Raw genomic sequence first — 18,241 nt, 5'->3', positions numbered from 1 at the left:
GACAGACATGAAGTCCATTCCTCTATCCCAATGGAAGACCAAGAATACCCACGTTGTGTTTGCCTAGTCTTATCTTAACAAACCCTCTACAACAGAGGTTCAATAACCTACCAACTCTATTTCACTGTTTCCCACTTTTAATCTTTCTTGGAACACATGTTTCTAGACTTCTTAACTTTTTAAGAGACCTCTCTGATCTGTTTCCCTTTGAAGATGGTCCTTCAGACCTGATGTTCTAACTTCCATCTAATTAGCACTAAGTAGTGTTGAAGCTTACTCTGTGTGTCTTAAATCTCAATAATGCATTACATTGGGATTGTTGAAATGGAAGCTGTTTGCTACTTCTCTACTTTTTACAGTTTACTTTTTACTTTTGATTTTACTTGGTAATTCTTGTAGTGCTTCCCCTATCTTTCTGTGGAGATCTGCTGTCTAGATAGCCATTCTTCATTAAAATAGTTGATTAGTGCAATCTAGTATTTTGTACTTTTTCACTTACATAATATTTATTTTAAACCTTTCTCTACTTGTCAAGATTACTCTGAAACCTAATCCTGTCCCCTGCAAAAGTGCTTGGAGATCTTCCCAAGTAGGTATCAACTGCATATTTAATAAACATTCTCTCTATCAAGAAAACCACTTGACAGAATCCCATCCTTCTTGTTTGACAGTGAGCCACTGATAACTACTCTTTGAAATCATAATTCCAAGCCAGTGAAGGATAAAGCATACATACTTTTCGACAACTTTTCTTCAGCACTCATTTTAAAAACAGTCAGCTGATCTGATGTCAATTAACCTTGTGGTGGCAAGAATATTTGTCAGAGACTGCTTGCTCTTACAGTATCTTCCTCATGATCAAGTTTCCCTAGTTTTCTTTAGGAATAGCTTTAACATTTTTATAAGCCATAAAACGTCACATTTATCATTTACTCCATCTTCTTGAGACCTGTTATCTTGTCATAGAAGGAAATTAGCTTGCTTTACATGATTTATTCTAGACAAATCCACTTTGGCCATTGTTTAGCACTTTTTTTTTTTTCCCCTTCTGGGTAATTCTAAACAGATTATCTGTTCAAGTATCTTTCCAGGAATTTATTTTAGGCTGAGTGGTTTATAATTCCCTGGGTCTTTGTGTGCTTTTTGGAAAGACAAGCACACTGATCTCTCCCTCCCCCTGCAATACTCTTACTTGTTATCTTTGAATTCTCAAAGATCATAAGGGAAGACTCTAGGATTTATTAAGTACTCCATTGTGACAGAGAATTTGAAAATATCTGACTCATCCAAGCAGACGCTAACCTGTTCTTACCCCTCTTCACTGGTTTTAATTATATTAGTCTTCAGATCACAGTCAGCCTTTTTTAATGAATGATGAGGAAGGTAAAAACAACCATGAAACTGGCATCCATCTATTAGTTTTGCCTGTCAGTTAATTGGCCAACTCATTCCCTTGTCTTGCTCTAATGAATTACTTATAGGATGTTTTCTTTTAACTGTTCTGTTGTTAATGCCATGCTTAAGGCAATTGTCCCATACTTTCTTTCAATTTCTATGAGCAAAATGTTGCTCAGGGTGAAACTCAGAGGATTTAGAGAGTGCATAATACTTGATCTTATCAGTTCTGGGGGCTGCGGTCATTTCTGTCACAGTAAGCTCCTACAACTCTTTCAACCATACATTTAGCAGATTTTGCCCCTCAGTATTTCACACTGACACTTGCAGTAAATCAGAGCGTGAGAAGAAAAGCAAGATGAAATTAGATTTAGTCTCTCTTTTAACTCAACCAATGTCAAGATACAAACCTCCTTCAAAATCACACACTTAGGCAAGTCAAAGCATATACAGAATCCTTCACTACAAAACAAATATTATTTTTTGCATTTGGGTGCAATGATCTTGGTGTAAAAAAAGTCAAGGGAAAGCATGAGTAGTTTTTAACCATAGCTAGTCAAAAAAGCCCCAGAAGGGAAGTAAGTTTATTTGGTACAGCAAATACAGCCTAGTAAGACAAAACCAAACAAGACTGAAACAGTTCATCTGTTTCTTTTTATTTAATTGCTATTAATGGAGGAATTAGCTCCTTGGAAGTCTGATATTAATAGTTCTCTTTGTGGAAGTCTGATATTAATAGTTCTCTTTGTGTACTGGAAATTATGCAAATCTTACCTCAGAGAACCTTTGTACGTCCTGGGTCAAAGTTCCTACTCTCTTCCACTGATAATACTTGAGTAACTTCAAAATTGCTGGATTTACTGCATTATCAGATGGCACTGTCCGGAAGAAATAAGGATATTTTTTCTTATCAGCCAACTCTGGGGTTGTTGCTGCAAATGAAAGCTGAAAAACAGAACAAAACAAAACAAAAATGACAACAAAGAAATGAAAGTCACCATGAGTCATCTAGCAGCCAGAAGAAAAATTTTGCTCTACTCAGTGCAATAAGACAGAATCCTCTAGAAGCACCCCTTTCTATCATCAGGTAATAAAACAGCCCCAGGTACCAGAAACAAAGGGAATAATTATGACAGCCAAGACTGCAGCACAGAAGTTTGCCTGGCTCCCATTTTCCTTCAGTGAAGAAGCCTCCTGTGACCTGAGTAATCAAAAGGGGCCCAGTGGCTAATTCTATGTATCTGAAAACACCAGGATTGGAATGTAGTTGGAGAATGTTCATACTAAAAGAAAAGAGGAAACCTGTCAACACACACACAAAAAAAAAAAAAAATAAAACAACAACAACAACAAATACTTCAGTGAATTCCCAATTGTTTTGGACACTGAATGCCCCAGTTAAAGGTAGCATTTATATATATATATATATTTTTTTTTTTTTTGTGAATGATTTTCAGGCAGTGATGGAATACCTGAATATTCACTTTCTGAAAATGCTCTAATTCCAAAGATACTTATGGTTATTTCCTCCAATGTTTTTAAAGCTACTAGAATTGTGTTTCTCAAGCTTTTTTTCAGTCATACATAACAGTTGAGGGTTTTTTAAAGTACCAATTTAACGCAAATTGGTTTGACTGCAGAAAAATATGATCCCTAATACAGTTATGTTAAATCTTTCAAACTCAATAAAGAGTAAAAAAGTGGAGGTGAATTTAAGCCTATGTAAGTACATCCAACCACAGTATTAAGTTTATACATTCTTCAGTCAAGATTTTGGTATATTTGTGCTAGAAACCCTCTTCTGAAATTCAGAATAGGCAGATTTGCTTTGAAATAACAGAGCTGTTTCTTCATGTTTGTAAAATCTGGATTTTGGCTGGAAGGGGAGGAGTCTATTCTCTGATTTTACACTGACAAAGAACTTGTTGCATTGCTATAAGCTCTTAAGCCTGAATATAATTTATTTTCCTAATTACAAACCCTGAAATCCAAACAAGTTAAAGTGTGCATAACTTTAAAGTTCACACTCTACTCACAAAGACCAGATGCTTTCTCTTCAACTGTCAGCAGCTAGAGGAGACTTTTAAGACCTTCTACTGCCATGCAAGTCTAATGTAAAATACGTTTAATGTAGCAATTGCTCTTTTGTTAGATTTCATGAAGAAAGTACACTATGAGGTATTGTCATATTGTGATCTTGATTTTTCAAACCTGTACTGGTTGGCTCACTCAGCACTTCATAACATCTAGTAATCAGCAACGAGTTTGCAAAGAGCTAATTTCAAGTGAAAAAGAATGAAGGTCTGCTAGGTGGAACCAGCCAGCTTTTGTGTCTAGCCTTGTAGTGCTGAACATCATGTAGACACTGCATAATGAAAGTGGAAAAAGGGAAAACTGTGACTTAAAAAGAGATAAATAAAAGAGAAAATTTGACTTTGAAAATTTGACTAGAAATCCAGCATGAAGAGGAATGCTTCTCAGCAGCCTGGCTGCTTTCAGCCCGGTGACTGCAAAGGACTTGCTTTTCAAGTTATTGTGGTTTTGGATTGAATGTAATTTGATTGATCTTTAAGGAAAAGAAGTAAAAAACAAGGCTGAAATCACAGTAGTGACAAGCAACATAGGCAAGGTTCACAGATGGAACAGTAAATTTTCTGATCAAAAGTACAGAAAGCCTTAGTAATGAGGAGTATCTCCATAGCTGTGAGCTGGCTTTAGGGGAAAGATCTGTGAAACAGGCAAGCAAAATCAGAACCATCCTTTTACATTCTAGTGACTCAAATAAAATGCCTAAATTACAATCCTAATTGTCCAAATTACCTTAGGAAACAATTAAGTGAAACATTACCTCTTGTCATTGACTAAAGAAAGATGAAGATTCAAAACTTAGATTTCTCAGCTTTGTAAAGCTATGTGAGGTGAATCCAGGTTTATGTGTAATACTACTGACATTTAAATTACAAGAAATTCACCTTTTCATTTTCTTTTTGATGACAGGTTTTATTAAAATGTAAAATAGGAAAATTTCATGCTTAAATAAGTCTTGGAACATTGGATATGTTCAGAGGCCTTTCTTTCACGCATCCCATATGCTATGGTTGGTCACATTCTGCATCACTTTGCCATTTTAATAAGACATCTATTAGAGATGGACAAATAACCTGAAACAGTTATGTCAGTCCATATTTTTTCCCTTTCTCACAGAAAGTAAGTCAGTGAAAATATTTAACTTCTCACAAAATCATCCCTCTGAGAGTTTGGGAACATGCAGTGAACTTAACCCAGCAGTCTCCAGAACTTAATGGTCTGCATTGAAAAGGACAAAGAAGGAAAAAGAAGAAACAAAATCACTGTGTGTTTTTAAAAGTTGTAATGAAAAGCTCATGTTTATAAATAAATTGACACAAAACAGACTTACTGGAAAAGCATGTGATATAGTGTAGCTATATAGAAATATTGACAAAAAATTAAATCTATGTGATATAACACAAATAAGACCACAACACAGTCCATCCATATGCATTGTGATGGCACAAGCCTTGCTTACTGAACATAAATCCTCTGTATTTTAGGGTTAAATTTGTTTATTCATGTGTGATTAAAAATTGAACCTATTGAAAGGCAACCTTTTCAGTTTCTTTACTTCTTCATTCTACAGGACAGAAAGCCATACAAATCTAATTCTGTTTTTTGTTACTGGAATTTCTTTTTACAACCTTTAGTTATTTACCCAAAAGTCTGGGTAAATAGCAATCCTTCTGCTCATATAACTTTTTGCAAATCACAAAGGTACTATTTTTCACATTCCTGTATTTTCAGAGTACACAAAAAAAAATGTTACAGATGTTACGTAGCTGCTCCTCTACATAGAAGAAAAGTGGGAATCAAAAAACTTATATGCAGGATTATAACGCAGCAATAAATATCTGTGGGGTGTATGATGTCTGATTTCACAGAGGATTGTTTTATATAAGCTGCTAAAGATGTTGGCCAAAAGGCAAATTTCAAGAAGGGGTGAAAGGCTGAAGAAAACTTTTTTTTTTTTTTTTTTCAAATTTCAAATGCAGGACACACTATATATACCAGGTGATATATCAAAACTGAGTGTATGTGAATATGCAAAGAGGCTCTTTGCATATGTAGATATATAGAAAAAAACTATAATGTAAGTACTTAATATATATCAGTTTGAATATTATTAGAAAAACTGAAGCTACTTTTCAGTCATCTCTGGGAAACCTTTCTTTACAAAATCTGCTTACAGTTTGAAACAAGTTTGCAAGCAACTGCTTGAGAATATAAAATGAAGGGAAATGAAGTGTATGAAGGGAAACATATACCCTATGACTCAGAGTGAGATTTCAGAGATGAAACAGTTTAAAACTTTTAAATGGAAAAAATGATAACATTTACCATTCAACTAAGGATATTAACTATAGTTCAAACTGAGAAGCAAATAGACCAAGATATTGAAAAATAAATGTTTATTTCTTCATAAAAAAAAACAACATAATTTAGTAAAAGTTTTGCTGCCTTAATTTAGTCTACGTAAATTCTCAAATGAAGGACTTTATTAACATCTGCAATGCACTATTTCTGACTCTTTTAAATGATTCATACTGCTTGTGGATTCACTATATGAGCAGATTATAGTTAGCAGAACTTCCTCAGAATGCATTTTGACTGTAAATGTTAAAACATAAACATAGAAACAAACAAAAAGAAATGTTAATACCCTAGAAATCATTCAAGTTGGGAATAAGTATGAAAGGAATCAGCACAAAATGACTTTCAAGTCTGTCATCTGAAGTTGATGTACTAGTACAATGCTTTGCTTTCTGTGGTATTCTCCCTGTAACGTACCACACGGACGACAGGGGAGCAAAAGACCAGCTAACTAGAGAGGTACATACGGGGTGACTGCAAATCAGTATTTCAGATGAAGTCTCAATCTCACTGAAGTCAGTGCCAAAACTTTCACCAAATTCCTTTAAATCCAATTTTCAGGTCTCTGAATACCTGAAAATCAGGTTTACTTAGTGTGATTTAGCAATACTGATGTAATTGTAACTTTTTGATTTATTGATCCTGTCATATTACAGTTGCCTACACTCAGATCTGAGGCAATGCAGATTCTTCTGTTTGAAAAATAAATACACAGCTGGCCCAAGAGTGAGCTGAGCAGTTGTGCTTCATTACTAACAGTGGAGAAACAGAGCAGAAAGACAGGCTAATAGCTTTATCTCACTCAGTTAATAGAAAGGAAGCAGTGAATAACAGTTCTGGAATGAGTTCAAAGCAAAAGAATTCAGGAATCAGTGTGAAATAGAAAAGGAACAAAACATTAAAGGTGATGCAGAAAGGACCCGTTAGCACTGTGTGAGCATCTTACAATAATGAGTTTTGAGGCCATAAAATGTAGGATTCTTTTATATTTAAAAAAAAAATCTTGGAAATCATCCAAAATTGAAAAACCCCATAAGACAAACTCTGCTTTCACAGAAAATATATATATATATAATTAATATAATTATTCCACAGAATTCAAGGGAATTTCTTTGGCTTCTTGCTGCAGGTGAAAGTAGGATTTGATAATGGCGACAATAGGAGAGGATACAATGTGGTACCAAATTATGAGAAAAGCTTCAGCCTAATATGACAGATGGCTAGGTTAAGGAATTTGATCTGGGGGACTTTGCTGAAAAACTGAAAATTATATCAAGTAATTTATTAAGAAGGTGCTGGGGTCAGGCATATGTTTTGGTAAATTAAATTTTCTCCAGAAAGATGGTACTTTCTGGAACAGGAAATATTATTTTATTTGAAAATCCATACAGTTTCATGGAAGAGTTTTGGCCAACGGTAGATACAGTGAGATGGGGAAAAAAAGTTAAAACTAAGTGTAGAAAGGAACAATTCTGCACTAGAGGAGTACAAGCTAGCTTTGTAACCCTTTATCCGTCTGAAATGAAGCATGGTGGATTAAGTCAAGAACATCAATCTAAAGCACTATCAAGTTAAAGCAAGCATGTTCCTATTCTGGGGAAGAATGTATTCCCTTAAGGAAAGTCAACACGCAAGCAGGAATGTTAAGAGGATAAGCTCTAGCATTCATTTAAGAAAATGGGATGCAACACTAATGAAGTCAATGGGAAATACCGGGAGTTATGTAAGACAGGAGGGATATTAAAGAGCTGAAACAAAATTAGAAAAGAAAACAGCACTATATACAGAGTGTATATAATATTTATAGAAGTCTGGACACTGGAAACTGGAAGACTGAAGCAACCCTGCAGTCCCAAGAATTCTAGAGGGAAAGGAAGATGCCAGATAAGGGAAGCTATTTTCTGATGTTTGGCTGCTTTACAATCTCAGGGAAGCATTTATGCTAAAATTTTGTCACTATACTAGTGTATAGATGTCTGGGAAAAATAAGAGTGCAAAACTAGCCCACGCTCTGCACTTTTAGGGTTAACAGTCACTCTAACCTAAGGCAAAAGGTCCGTTAAGTAACAAATTTATTTACAAGGGCTGTATTACCTAAAGGAAATCAATAGCAAAAACCCTTAGCAAAGATATTGTTTGTACATAAAGGCAGAACACAAAACTTCACTCTCTTAAAGCAAAGAGGGGCCAGCAGAGCAGAGTGGCTAAACAAACAGCAGCACCTCCCATCACAAATTCCCCAGCTGCTCGATGGAGACCCCTGCCTTCTGGCAAGGCTTGCCAGAAAGTCTGGTTTTGACAATCCTAAACTGAGAACAAGGTGTCACTCTGACCACTTACCTCTCCAAAGGAGAAGGCTCTGAAACATCTGAAACATAACTACATATTGAATGCATGGAGTACAGTATACTAGAAAAAAAAATGCCCTAGGTAACAGGGCGATCTCCCGTTAATAAAACATCATCTGCTAAGACAACTGATTCATACTTACATTTAGAAAATTGGGTTATTGAGCACCAGAGAGATTAGCTTAATTTTGCTAGGATTCTGCACTGTGGCTTATACAAGTGTTTTATTAATGATCCCTAGAAATTTAAATTTGCCCCTGTTGCTGCAAAACAAGTCTTGATGGAGAGTTTTATATATGCACATACATATATAAACATTTAAGTGGCAGATACTGCCTGTATTATGCTGATAAATCAACATTGCCAAACAGGATAAGTACTGTTGATTCAATCGGTCAGTGATAGCATTTATTATCACCATAACTAAAGATTGCATGTCATATTTGCCTAGTTAAGAAGCAATATTCTCTGTGAATGTGGAAAACAAATAATTATTTCCAAAAAGAAGACAGAATGTTAGAAAGCTCCACAGAAAATATTAATGCAATGGTATAGGCTTGCACATACAGCATCTTGTCATAAGAAAGTAATGTGGTCAAAACTTAGGAAGGCAATAATTTGCAGCAATGCCTAATTGTGACACCATATACCACTGTGTGCCTTGCCAGGAGCTCTAAAGCTGTGACAAACCTGTGCCAGCAATAATAGTACTTGAGTGTGGGCATGTGATGACTTGATGGTCCCAGGAGCTAGAAGGACCTGAATGGAAGTTTATGAAGAATTAAAAGATTTGCCTGCTGCAACTCTTGAGACAGTATTAGGTGATGTCACATCAAGAATGAAACAATATGCTCTTAACTCAGAACCAGAGAATGGATTGAAGCCTAACCATTAAAACGCATTTTTATTGAACAGTAACTGGTGAGTTAGTTATGTTTTGCAATAACTACTGAAAGACACAGAATATAAAGATCTAGGTTAAAAGTTAATTTAGTATTTAGAGATTAACAGTAAGCCTACTATATAAGCCACCTTGCTCAGAAGTGCAGTCTCACTACTACCAAACGATCTTACTACTAGTCAAGTTACGTATAAAGTTTTAATACAGCAACAGTACTTGGAATAAGAAAACAGAGATATATAATCAAAAGATAATCTTAAAAATTACATGATACCATGCACAAAATGCACAAAATGCACCAGCTAATCAATTTTAATGAATGATTTGGAAGAAAGATATGTAGAAATAACACTGCAAAGTCACAGACATATTTGGAGAATATTCCAACATAGGCTAAGTGCAGTGACTTCATTGACTGAGGCATTGCACAAATCTTCAAAGCTGATGAAAGCAACACACAGTAACAAAGATGAAGAAACAACGATAATGTGTCTTGGCAATTTGCCTGCACAGCCACTGGTGATGGGTGTCTACGTACAGAGAGTAAAGGAGCTGGTTCTTAACTGAACCTAAGAATCAAAGTGACAATCTTCCCTACTAGCTATACTGAAATCCTGATCCCCAATAGCACAGGTGATGCACTAACATAAGCAAAAAGAAGAAAGAAGGAAAATAAAATATATATATAATAAGAAGTGGTGCTTTATAGCAGCTACAATTTTATCTGTTTTAAGTACTCTTAAGTTTTTACCAGAATGAAGCTCTTGAGTCTCCATTGTACTTACATCTAGAAGGTTTCATGAGATTGTCATGAGACAAACTTCAGTGCTATAATGAATACAACTAATGAACATTAAAAAATGTTCTGTTAACTCTGTAAAGGCTTTCATTATGACCTTTGCAAAAGCAAACTAGAAGCCTAAGAGAACCTCTATGATGGATCACTAGCTGGTAAATGAGAAGGATGCCCCATCTAAATGGGAACATAAAATCACACATGGTATTAAACGCACTGGACAAGAATGGATCTTGTGGATGAACATCTTTTCATCATCCATAACATATTACCCATCTGATTAGCGCTCCTGTTCCTTTTAAAGTCAGATGTTTTGCCAAACACTCCTGCCCAGTATCATCCGCTGTTACCTTCATTAATTCTGTGGCTGAAATTGCTTCCACTGACTGCCTCCTGGCACCTGGGAGTCTCCAGAAAAAGAAGCTCCAGCTGGTCTCAAGGTTGGAAGGCACCCGCCTGCATGCTGGTGACATTCCAGTGAACTAATCCAATCACAGTAAAATTGACATTCAGCTGCATGCTGCTCTGGAGATGTTTCAGGAAGCAATTCTGGCTACTGAATGAATCAATATTTTTGAGAATAGAAACTGGTTTAGATAAAATATATATATATACAAAATCCATGTGACAAGTAGTTCAAATGAAATACATGTACTCATAGGTTTATGGGAAAGAACCATTCAGTCATGTTTACTTCCAGCTTGTGTAGCCTGACATACTCCCGGAATGACATGGTAGGAACTGATAATGTCTGAATGCAGAAAATCAGACCAGACAAAGAAGTTTTGTCATTTGGTATTAAGATTTGCTACTCCCATAAGCTTATAGATTATGTTAAAGTACAGCGATACAACTGAACCTCAAGTGAGGTGTGTTTTTTTTTCGTTGTTGTTTGTTTGTTTGCTTCTTTTTTTTTTTTTCTTTGCTTATTTTTAGTGGTCTTCAAGTAATGGAGAGGCTGAACAAAAGCTGAAAACTGTAGCAGATCTGCCCCCTCCCCTCCCAGAAAAGAAGGAAGAAAACGGTCTAGACATTAACATTAGTGCTTCACCTGCTTCTTAGATTGGAATATTAAAATTTCCCCCAACTGTTCACACCAGCCAGTGCCTACATTTAAAAACTTCATAGAAGAACTAAGTTAAAGGAATTCCTTGAACAACATTTCAGATGTACAGAAAGTAATAGAGCTATTCAAAGAAGAATAAAGTTACAGATCAAAGCCAAATCCAAGTAATGGGATCCATTTTAAGTTCCAATAAATGCTACTTGATAAACCTAATAAATTCACTTCTGAGACACTTACTTCTGAGACATGCCAAGAAAGTACCTCATGGAGTTATGGAGAGTGTCCTTCAATTCAATGGTTAACAGTGCAACCAGTCAAGTTGAAAGCGACTTTGTCATTTAAACACTGTTTCAGTAGGTAGCTAGCTGAACACGAAGCAGAATAATCATCTCAAACAGATTACCACATCCAGCATTAGCCTAACTTGATTCTTTCACTATTAATGGAAAATAAACAACTTTTACACCTTTCATTGCACATTTCTTCTGACCATTCACTTGAAATAATCTAGCACAGTTTGAAGCAGATCTCAGAAAAAGGAATAAATCTGGCAATTATGGATTGCTTTTTCTCTGGAGAATATTTTCAGATCTACAGTAGGCACAAATCATTTACAGATAACACAGATGTTTTGTGTACTGCTGGAGGTTGATCAGAGCATTGAAATCAAATGTCAGATCTACAGAGATTGCTGCAAAAATTCTTTAATTTCCAAACAGAATAAGAGACAAAATCTTTTAAGCATTTTCATAAATGGAACTGCATTGTGAGACAGGGTTGTATCTTTGTCTGTCACACTCAGTTGCTTAGCATTTGGCTGCTGGCCTGGATTATACCAGAATTCCGCTTCAAATCCCTGCTCTGCTTCAATCACAGAATTATTATTTATCCCAAATCATGCAAAGTCTCCTACACTCATACTCTATCTACCCAGCTTTCTTGTCTCCTATCTACAAGTCATTATCCTCAAAATTTAGTGCAGAACAACAACTTTGTAAGATATGTCACCTTTGACTAAACAGGCTATGCTGCAATAATACATTAAAAATAAAAATAAAACAAATGAACAAGCAAGCACACACACACACACAAAAAGATCCAGACCTATTCACAACAGTTTGTTCCTGGATGGCTGCCCAAAACTATTATCATTCTATTAGTATTGTTTGTTTGGCAGACTTCATCCAGCTAACACATGTTAAAACTACATCTGTTCTGTCTACATTTGGACTTCAGATAAGATATTTGTTTTATAATTTTCCTCCTCTAAATGACGAAAAGTAGGGAAAAGCTTCCCCAGTTCAAAGATATCTTAATTGTGCAGTATGGGATGTCTGGATGTCTTTTCATGTAAACAAATGAACACTGCATTCTGTTAGAATCAGGGAGATGGACCATTGGTGAGATTTAAGACGAGAACTAATTTCTTCTGGGGGTCAGACACCTTAACACACTCCCGGTTCTGTTTTTTTCTATTTTTTACTTCTGTTGCTGCAAATATGGCATCTGAAGAAATCTGAAGAACTTGAAGAAATGTGAATCTGAAGAACACAATATTAATTCATGATTTACTGAAATCCCTACAAATATCCTTTTTGCATAGCCCTAAGTCATGAATTAGCAATTTGTTTATTCCTTCATTCTCTTGCTTCAAATCTAAGCAAAATATCCCAGACTTTTCAAGCCAAAACAGGCAACATCCTCACTGTACAAAGTAGAGATAAATATGCTGTTTACTCTGTGTGGAGCAGCACAGCTCAGAGATACCTTATCAGGTCCTGGAAGCAATACCATAACAGTAATTCTGCACTCTGCTTGGACTAATTTGCCTTTTTTTTCAGGTCTTTAACTTTTCTGATGTCTCAGCACTGCATAGTGCAGTCACAATCCACTAGAAATGCTCAGAGAAATGTCCCACATTGTTTGCTTGGAAATGTACCTTCTCTAATTATAGATGAAGAGGGGTTAACTCAAAGAGTTTGCTGGAGGTGTTGAAGCATAGACTGGTAAAAAATCAGGGAACTTTATTTGCCAACAGCCATTGCCAGCAAAATTAGTACTGTTGCCAAGGAAAACGTTTCTTCCATGCCCAGCAGCAAGGTCATCCTGGCTTACATTGTCAGTATAAACCTTCAGCAGAAATGCCAATCACAATTATGATTATACTATATTTTGCATAAAAATGCCAAATGTACATTTGATCCCATTCTAAGTAATAACTAAGATTACACACTTGGTAATTTTTTTTATTTGCAGTGAATAGAGATTTTATCAAGATGTTTTAGACAGAAAACTACACATACGACACTTTCTAGTAACGTATGCAGAAAGGAAAAGTTCATGCAGATCTTTTCAGACAATCTAAATTACAAAACTATTTGTCAACTCAAAGCTATATTCTGCGGTTTCTAATCTTGAAGTAAGAATGGCTATAAAAATTTTTATGAGGCATTATATTCTATTTAAAAAAAAACAAAAAAAGGCAAACTGGCAAACTATCTTGGTCTAAGTATGGTCACAAAACAAAAATCCCTTCTGAATGTCACTGGCAACAGTGGAACAAAGCAAATGCATTTCCTCCCTGTACCACTGCCTCCAGGACATCAGCTAATTGTTGCCTGAGTAACCCTCAATGTGTTTCTCTCAATACCTATGTCTTGCAGGTCACTTCAGCGGTTACTATTAATTTAATAAGTGTTTCTTTATGTCTGCATTTGATTTTAAGTACAGTACTTGCCCCTGGTCTTAGAATGCATTCTGGGTACAAAGCATTAACATTATCTACACCATTTAAGATCATGTACACTTCAATTAGATCTCTCAACCATTTTTCCTTAGATCTTGCCATCATCCTCATTTCTGCTGACCAACAACTGAATGTTTTCTCTAGACCTTTTTACCTTCTTTTGCCACTTACTCCATAAAACTGTTCACTACAATCCCATCTGTTCCTGAAAATAGCCCTTATCGATCTGCTCTTTTTACGGTATTTGCCATAACTTTGATCCATCCATCCATCCATGTTAGATAAAAACTGAACTGGATCACTCCACAATCATATGTAATACTAAACCTAATGTAGCCTAAATTTTTTCACTCATAAGGAATATCTTTGTGCTTGATCTTGGCATGGAGTCAGGAAAGTGCTTAAGGATATCACTTAATTTTAAATATTTCAAGAGTTATATTGATTTGAGAGAAGGCACTCACATATGAAAACTCACTATGTGCATTAGAGTTTGGTAGTGCTTATTAGTTTTGGAAGGCTGGTTTACATATCATCTTTCCTAATTCAATCTCATGTATTTCATTATTTATTACTCACTTCTCATGTGTGGTGATTAAGTAGTAATTTTCAAAGTCAATTGCCTCTTCTCATTATTTTTTTTAGTGATGTAGTTTTCTAAATTACCTTTTATTTTTATACATTTTTACTAAATTGTCGTTTTATCTTGTGTCTTTTTTTTTATTTTAAACTATATATCTTATATATATCATGGCTTTGTCTACTTGGTCTTGACAGTTTATGGACTTTGACTTCTGTTATTTTGGCTACCGCTGAGTTCTCTTCGACTTTTTACAAATGCCACTCTTGGACATATTCCTGCCAAGTGTGAGCGTCTACTGTTTTTACTGTCTGTACACGAGACAAACATGATGGGGCAAACACTTTGTGGTAAAAACAAGAGGGAAAATGGAAAACATCTTTGACAAAGGTTATCATTACGATTCCAGATCAGAAAATATAAATCATGAATATTCAGCTAAAGATTTCAGAAATTAAATGGGTGATCTGGATTATTTTTTTCCTAAAGAATTAGACTTTACTACATGCTAACATACATCCACTATTAATTTTGAAGTATGCCCCTCAGGTAAAAATGCTGTCAGCTTTATCAATAATATATATCAAGGGATGCACTAACAACGTGTACTAATGTATTGTGCATCTGGGTGAAAAATGAAATAAGATTAACTATATTCATTACCTTTTCTACAAACAGATTATTCTGAAATCCTCTGACTTTGTATAGTTAAGTCTGTTAACTGAAGAACAACAGTTTCCTACTAAAGAAAACCATGTCTTTGAGATTTGAGACTCCTGGTGTATTTGATCATTAGCTAATAACAAAAGAGAGGGCAAATCTTTGCAGCAAGTTCACAGAAAGACCTAGAAATTAATATGGCATTTTTTTTCTTTCCTTTTTTTTTTTTTCTCCCTTCTTTTCCTTAATTTTGTTATCAGTTTCATCCACTCTGTTATCTATAAGATACCAGAATTTCCAGACTACATTTCTACTGTACTAATAGTTTATTCATTTTCCAGCTTCCTGGAGTCCTGATTTTCCTCTTGTAGAGAGATTCTGATTAGTTTGAGCTGTAAAGCACCTCCTAGAGCACAGATAAGGAGTTCTCAGCTGGCAGCCAGCTTGAATACTGCCTCCTGACCCATTCCAAAACAGGGCTATGAAGATAAGAAGAAGCAGGGAGGAAATTCAGGCAGGAAATAAGTAACAGCACAAGAACAGGATAAGAGATTGTGAGATAGATGGACAAATGACAAGAGAGAACCAAGGAGGCACTATTCAGAGCACATGACAAGACACGCTGTAGGAAGGAAAAAAAAAAAAAAGAGATGAACAGAGAAAAACAAAACACAGGTGCAGTGGACAGATGCAGTGAACGTGCTAATAGTTATGTTTCCAGAAGGAATCTTGACCTCATTTGTATTATGCTGAAAGCTGGGTTTTGTGAATACTTGAGCTGATATATGTAAAGAGAGGCATCTAGCCAGCTGCATGGGTACACATCCCTGTGTTCAATTAAGGAACTTCAGAGGTCTGCAGCCACTGAAAAACCTGGCTCACCTGCACCACAGGTAGCAGTAAGTAGAGGATAGCATGTGCTTTCTAAGACTTTCCTTAAGTCTACACAAGGAATTTTACCTCCCAGTACATTTACAGCAGAGTAAAGCTTCAAGTTTGATGTGATTTATATTGGTTCATCATACCTTGTATTGACTTGCCTCGGATAAACTTTAAGGTGAGATGAATCACTCCCTAGAAGCATCTACTTCTCACCACTGTAGGCACTGATGGGAGACAACAGTGACTATATCAGATGCAGCCCCCTACACTACACTTGGTCAAATGAATCCTGTACAAATTATCAGATCTATATAGATATTTAAGCATGTGATTTAAGCAGTGAGGCACCCAGAAGGCACTTTGGCCTCCTAGACCCTCAGGATTTTCAGGTAATTGATCTCTTTAACTAAATGGTTAGTAAAATTGATGATGCCTAAATTCTTCAAAAATCATATTAAAAATAAATGCAGATGTTACAAAATGTTCAAGTGGATTTATATCTTCACTGTCCAGAAAAATTCTTACTATAAGTGCTAAAGTTTAAGGTAACTGAATTTTCACTGTAATTTATCTCAATCTTAAAATTGTTGAAGATTCAGGTTGGGTGTCTCAAAACAGTCTTAACCCTGTCCTTGTCACATCTTTCATAACAGCATAATACTTTCACTTCTACATAGACAACTCAGAGCTATTCGTGATGCAATGGTTTACTTTGTTGAATATGGCTTGCCATTTCAACCAGTGATTTTTGCAGTGTCTTTGAGCATGGTCTCACCTCCATATAGTATCCCTCTATGACCAGCAAGCTCATTTACTTTAAATCTCAAGCAACAGCCAAACAAATAAATGCCCATACACTTGCATCTGCTCCTTTTAAGCTGTTTTACTTAAGTTCATGTGGCTAAGGCCACAGACAGACCTGTGGTACACACAAGCCCAGCTGAAGTCTGCTGCTGAACTTCCACTGAAATCACCTGTCTTGTGATTATGCCACATGGGATCCTTGGCACATGCATGGGGTCCCACTTCCAATACCATCCAACTGCTGCATACTTCAGCTATTGTAAACTGCCTTGGAGTTGAGTACACAGTCTTGCCATCAGTTTTCTGCAGTCTCTGCTTTACCAAAATACAAGTGCAACACAGCTGAAATATGACATGAAATGTATTTTAAAGGACTAAATTGAAGACTAGGGACTACAATTTTAACCCACACTTTTCTCCACTAACCTGCTTTGCTTTTCAGCAAAAGTGTGGTGTAATTGCAGGGAAGAGGATACTGGACAAATACTACAGCCAAACCCAATCCATTTCTGATTTGGGGAGCCAGACACAATTAACCCCTATGACATCCAACTAAAGATGAAAGAGAGGCAGATGGGTCAAGGATTTTTCACTGTTCTTAGCAGAAAATGGTGCTTTACAGGCATAAAGCTTCCCTGGAGATAATAGGAGACACAAACAAAAGGCAAAACACAGTAAAACCTCAAAAACACAGAGTCTGGAAATGTTTTGAACTAGTGGATAAAGAAAAAAAAAAAAGGAAAAATATTTGGAAATATTACACTCTCCTTCCCTGCTTTTGCTGCAATACAAGTTGATGGGTCTGGACGTCATTCAAATCATACTTGTTTCAAGTCATTTTGTGTTAAAGTGATGCCTACTTCCAAGTTAGTGATCAAATGAAAATGGAATGACCCCATTGCTGATGAAAAGTGTTTTTTCTGTATTCACTCAAAGTAGTAATTCTGAAATTTGGACACCACTACTTATTGATGTTATTGAGAACTCATAAGCTATACATAATGGTTAATACACATAATTTCTTGCATTGACAGCCTGTATGTCTCACTGCCAGCAGAACCGATCATCCATTCAAGTTGTGAGCCTGCAAGACTCAATCCAGTGCTGTGAGAGTTGGTCAGGAGGTGAAAGAGGAGAATGACTCCAAAATGAATATTACTATTTCTGTGTTCTTGTTTTGGGAAGGTACAGGACTGTTTTGTAACAGCTGTCAAAGAGTGAGAGGCCATTGCAATTTTTGGAGGGTGATGTTGGGAATAGATATGCATGTGCTCCTCACCCATACGTCTTCCTACCTCTCTCTTTTCTCCTGCCAGGCCATTAGCCTTCTTGAGACCCACAATACAAATGCACACTCCTGTCCCCCAAACAGCCATCCTTCTATCCCTGGCATAACCTCAACTCACCTCCTCTTAAACTGCTTAGAAGAGACAAGAACTGGGAGCTGTTCTCCGAAGAGGTGGAATAGAAAGCTGAGGCTTGAACAAGCAGCCAAGCAACTCTAAAGGTTGGAGATAAACCAGAACAATCCCTCTCCCTAGCTTCCATCCCACTGGCTGGGTAAGAAGCAGATAACAGGACAGCCTACCCCTGCATCGTGACACAGAGAAGAGTTGG

The 18,241-nt window shown here is 36.2% G+C and overlaps 1 protein-coding gene across 3 annotated transcripts in view; it reads right to left on the bottom strand.

Annotated features, from left to right (window-relative positions):
- GABBR2 (gamma-aminobutyric acid type B receptor subunit 2) overlaps positions 1 to 18,241 on the bottom strand; it is a 477,610-nt gene that overhangs the window by 289,141 nt on the left and 170,228 nt on the right. For all 3 annotated transcript variants that reach the window (XM_048079587.2, XM_048079588.2, XM_048079589.2), the window contains one exon: positions 2,170 to 2,340. In XM_048079587.2, coding sequence (XP_047935544.1) covers positions 2,170 to 2,340 — 171 coding nt within the window. The remainder of the gene's footprint in view (positions 1 to 2,169; positions 2,341 to 18,241) is intronic.

This window comes from Anser cygnoides, chromosome 2 (assembly GCF_040182565.1).
Source record: "Anser cygnoides isolate HZ-2024a breed goose chromosome 2, Taihu_goose_T2T_genome, whole genome shotgun sequence".
Classification (NCBI taxonomy): domain Eukaryota; kingdom Metazoa; phylum Chordata; class Aves; order Anseriformes; family Anatidae; genus Anser; species Anser cygnoides.
The sequence above is the reverse complement of the archived record's forward strand: the minus strand, read 5'-3'. Positions and strand labels throughout refer to the sequence as shown.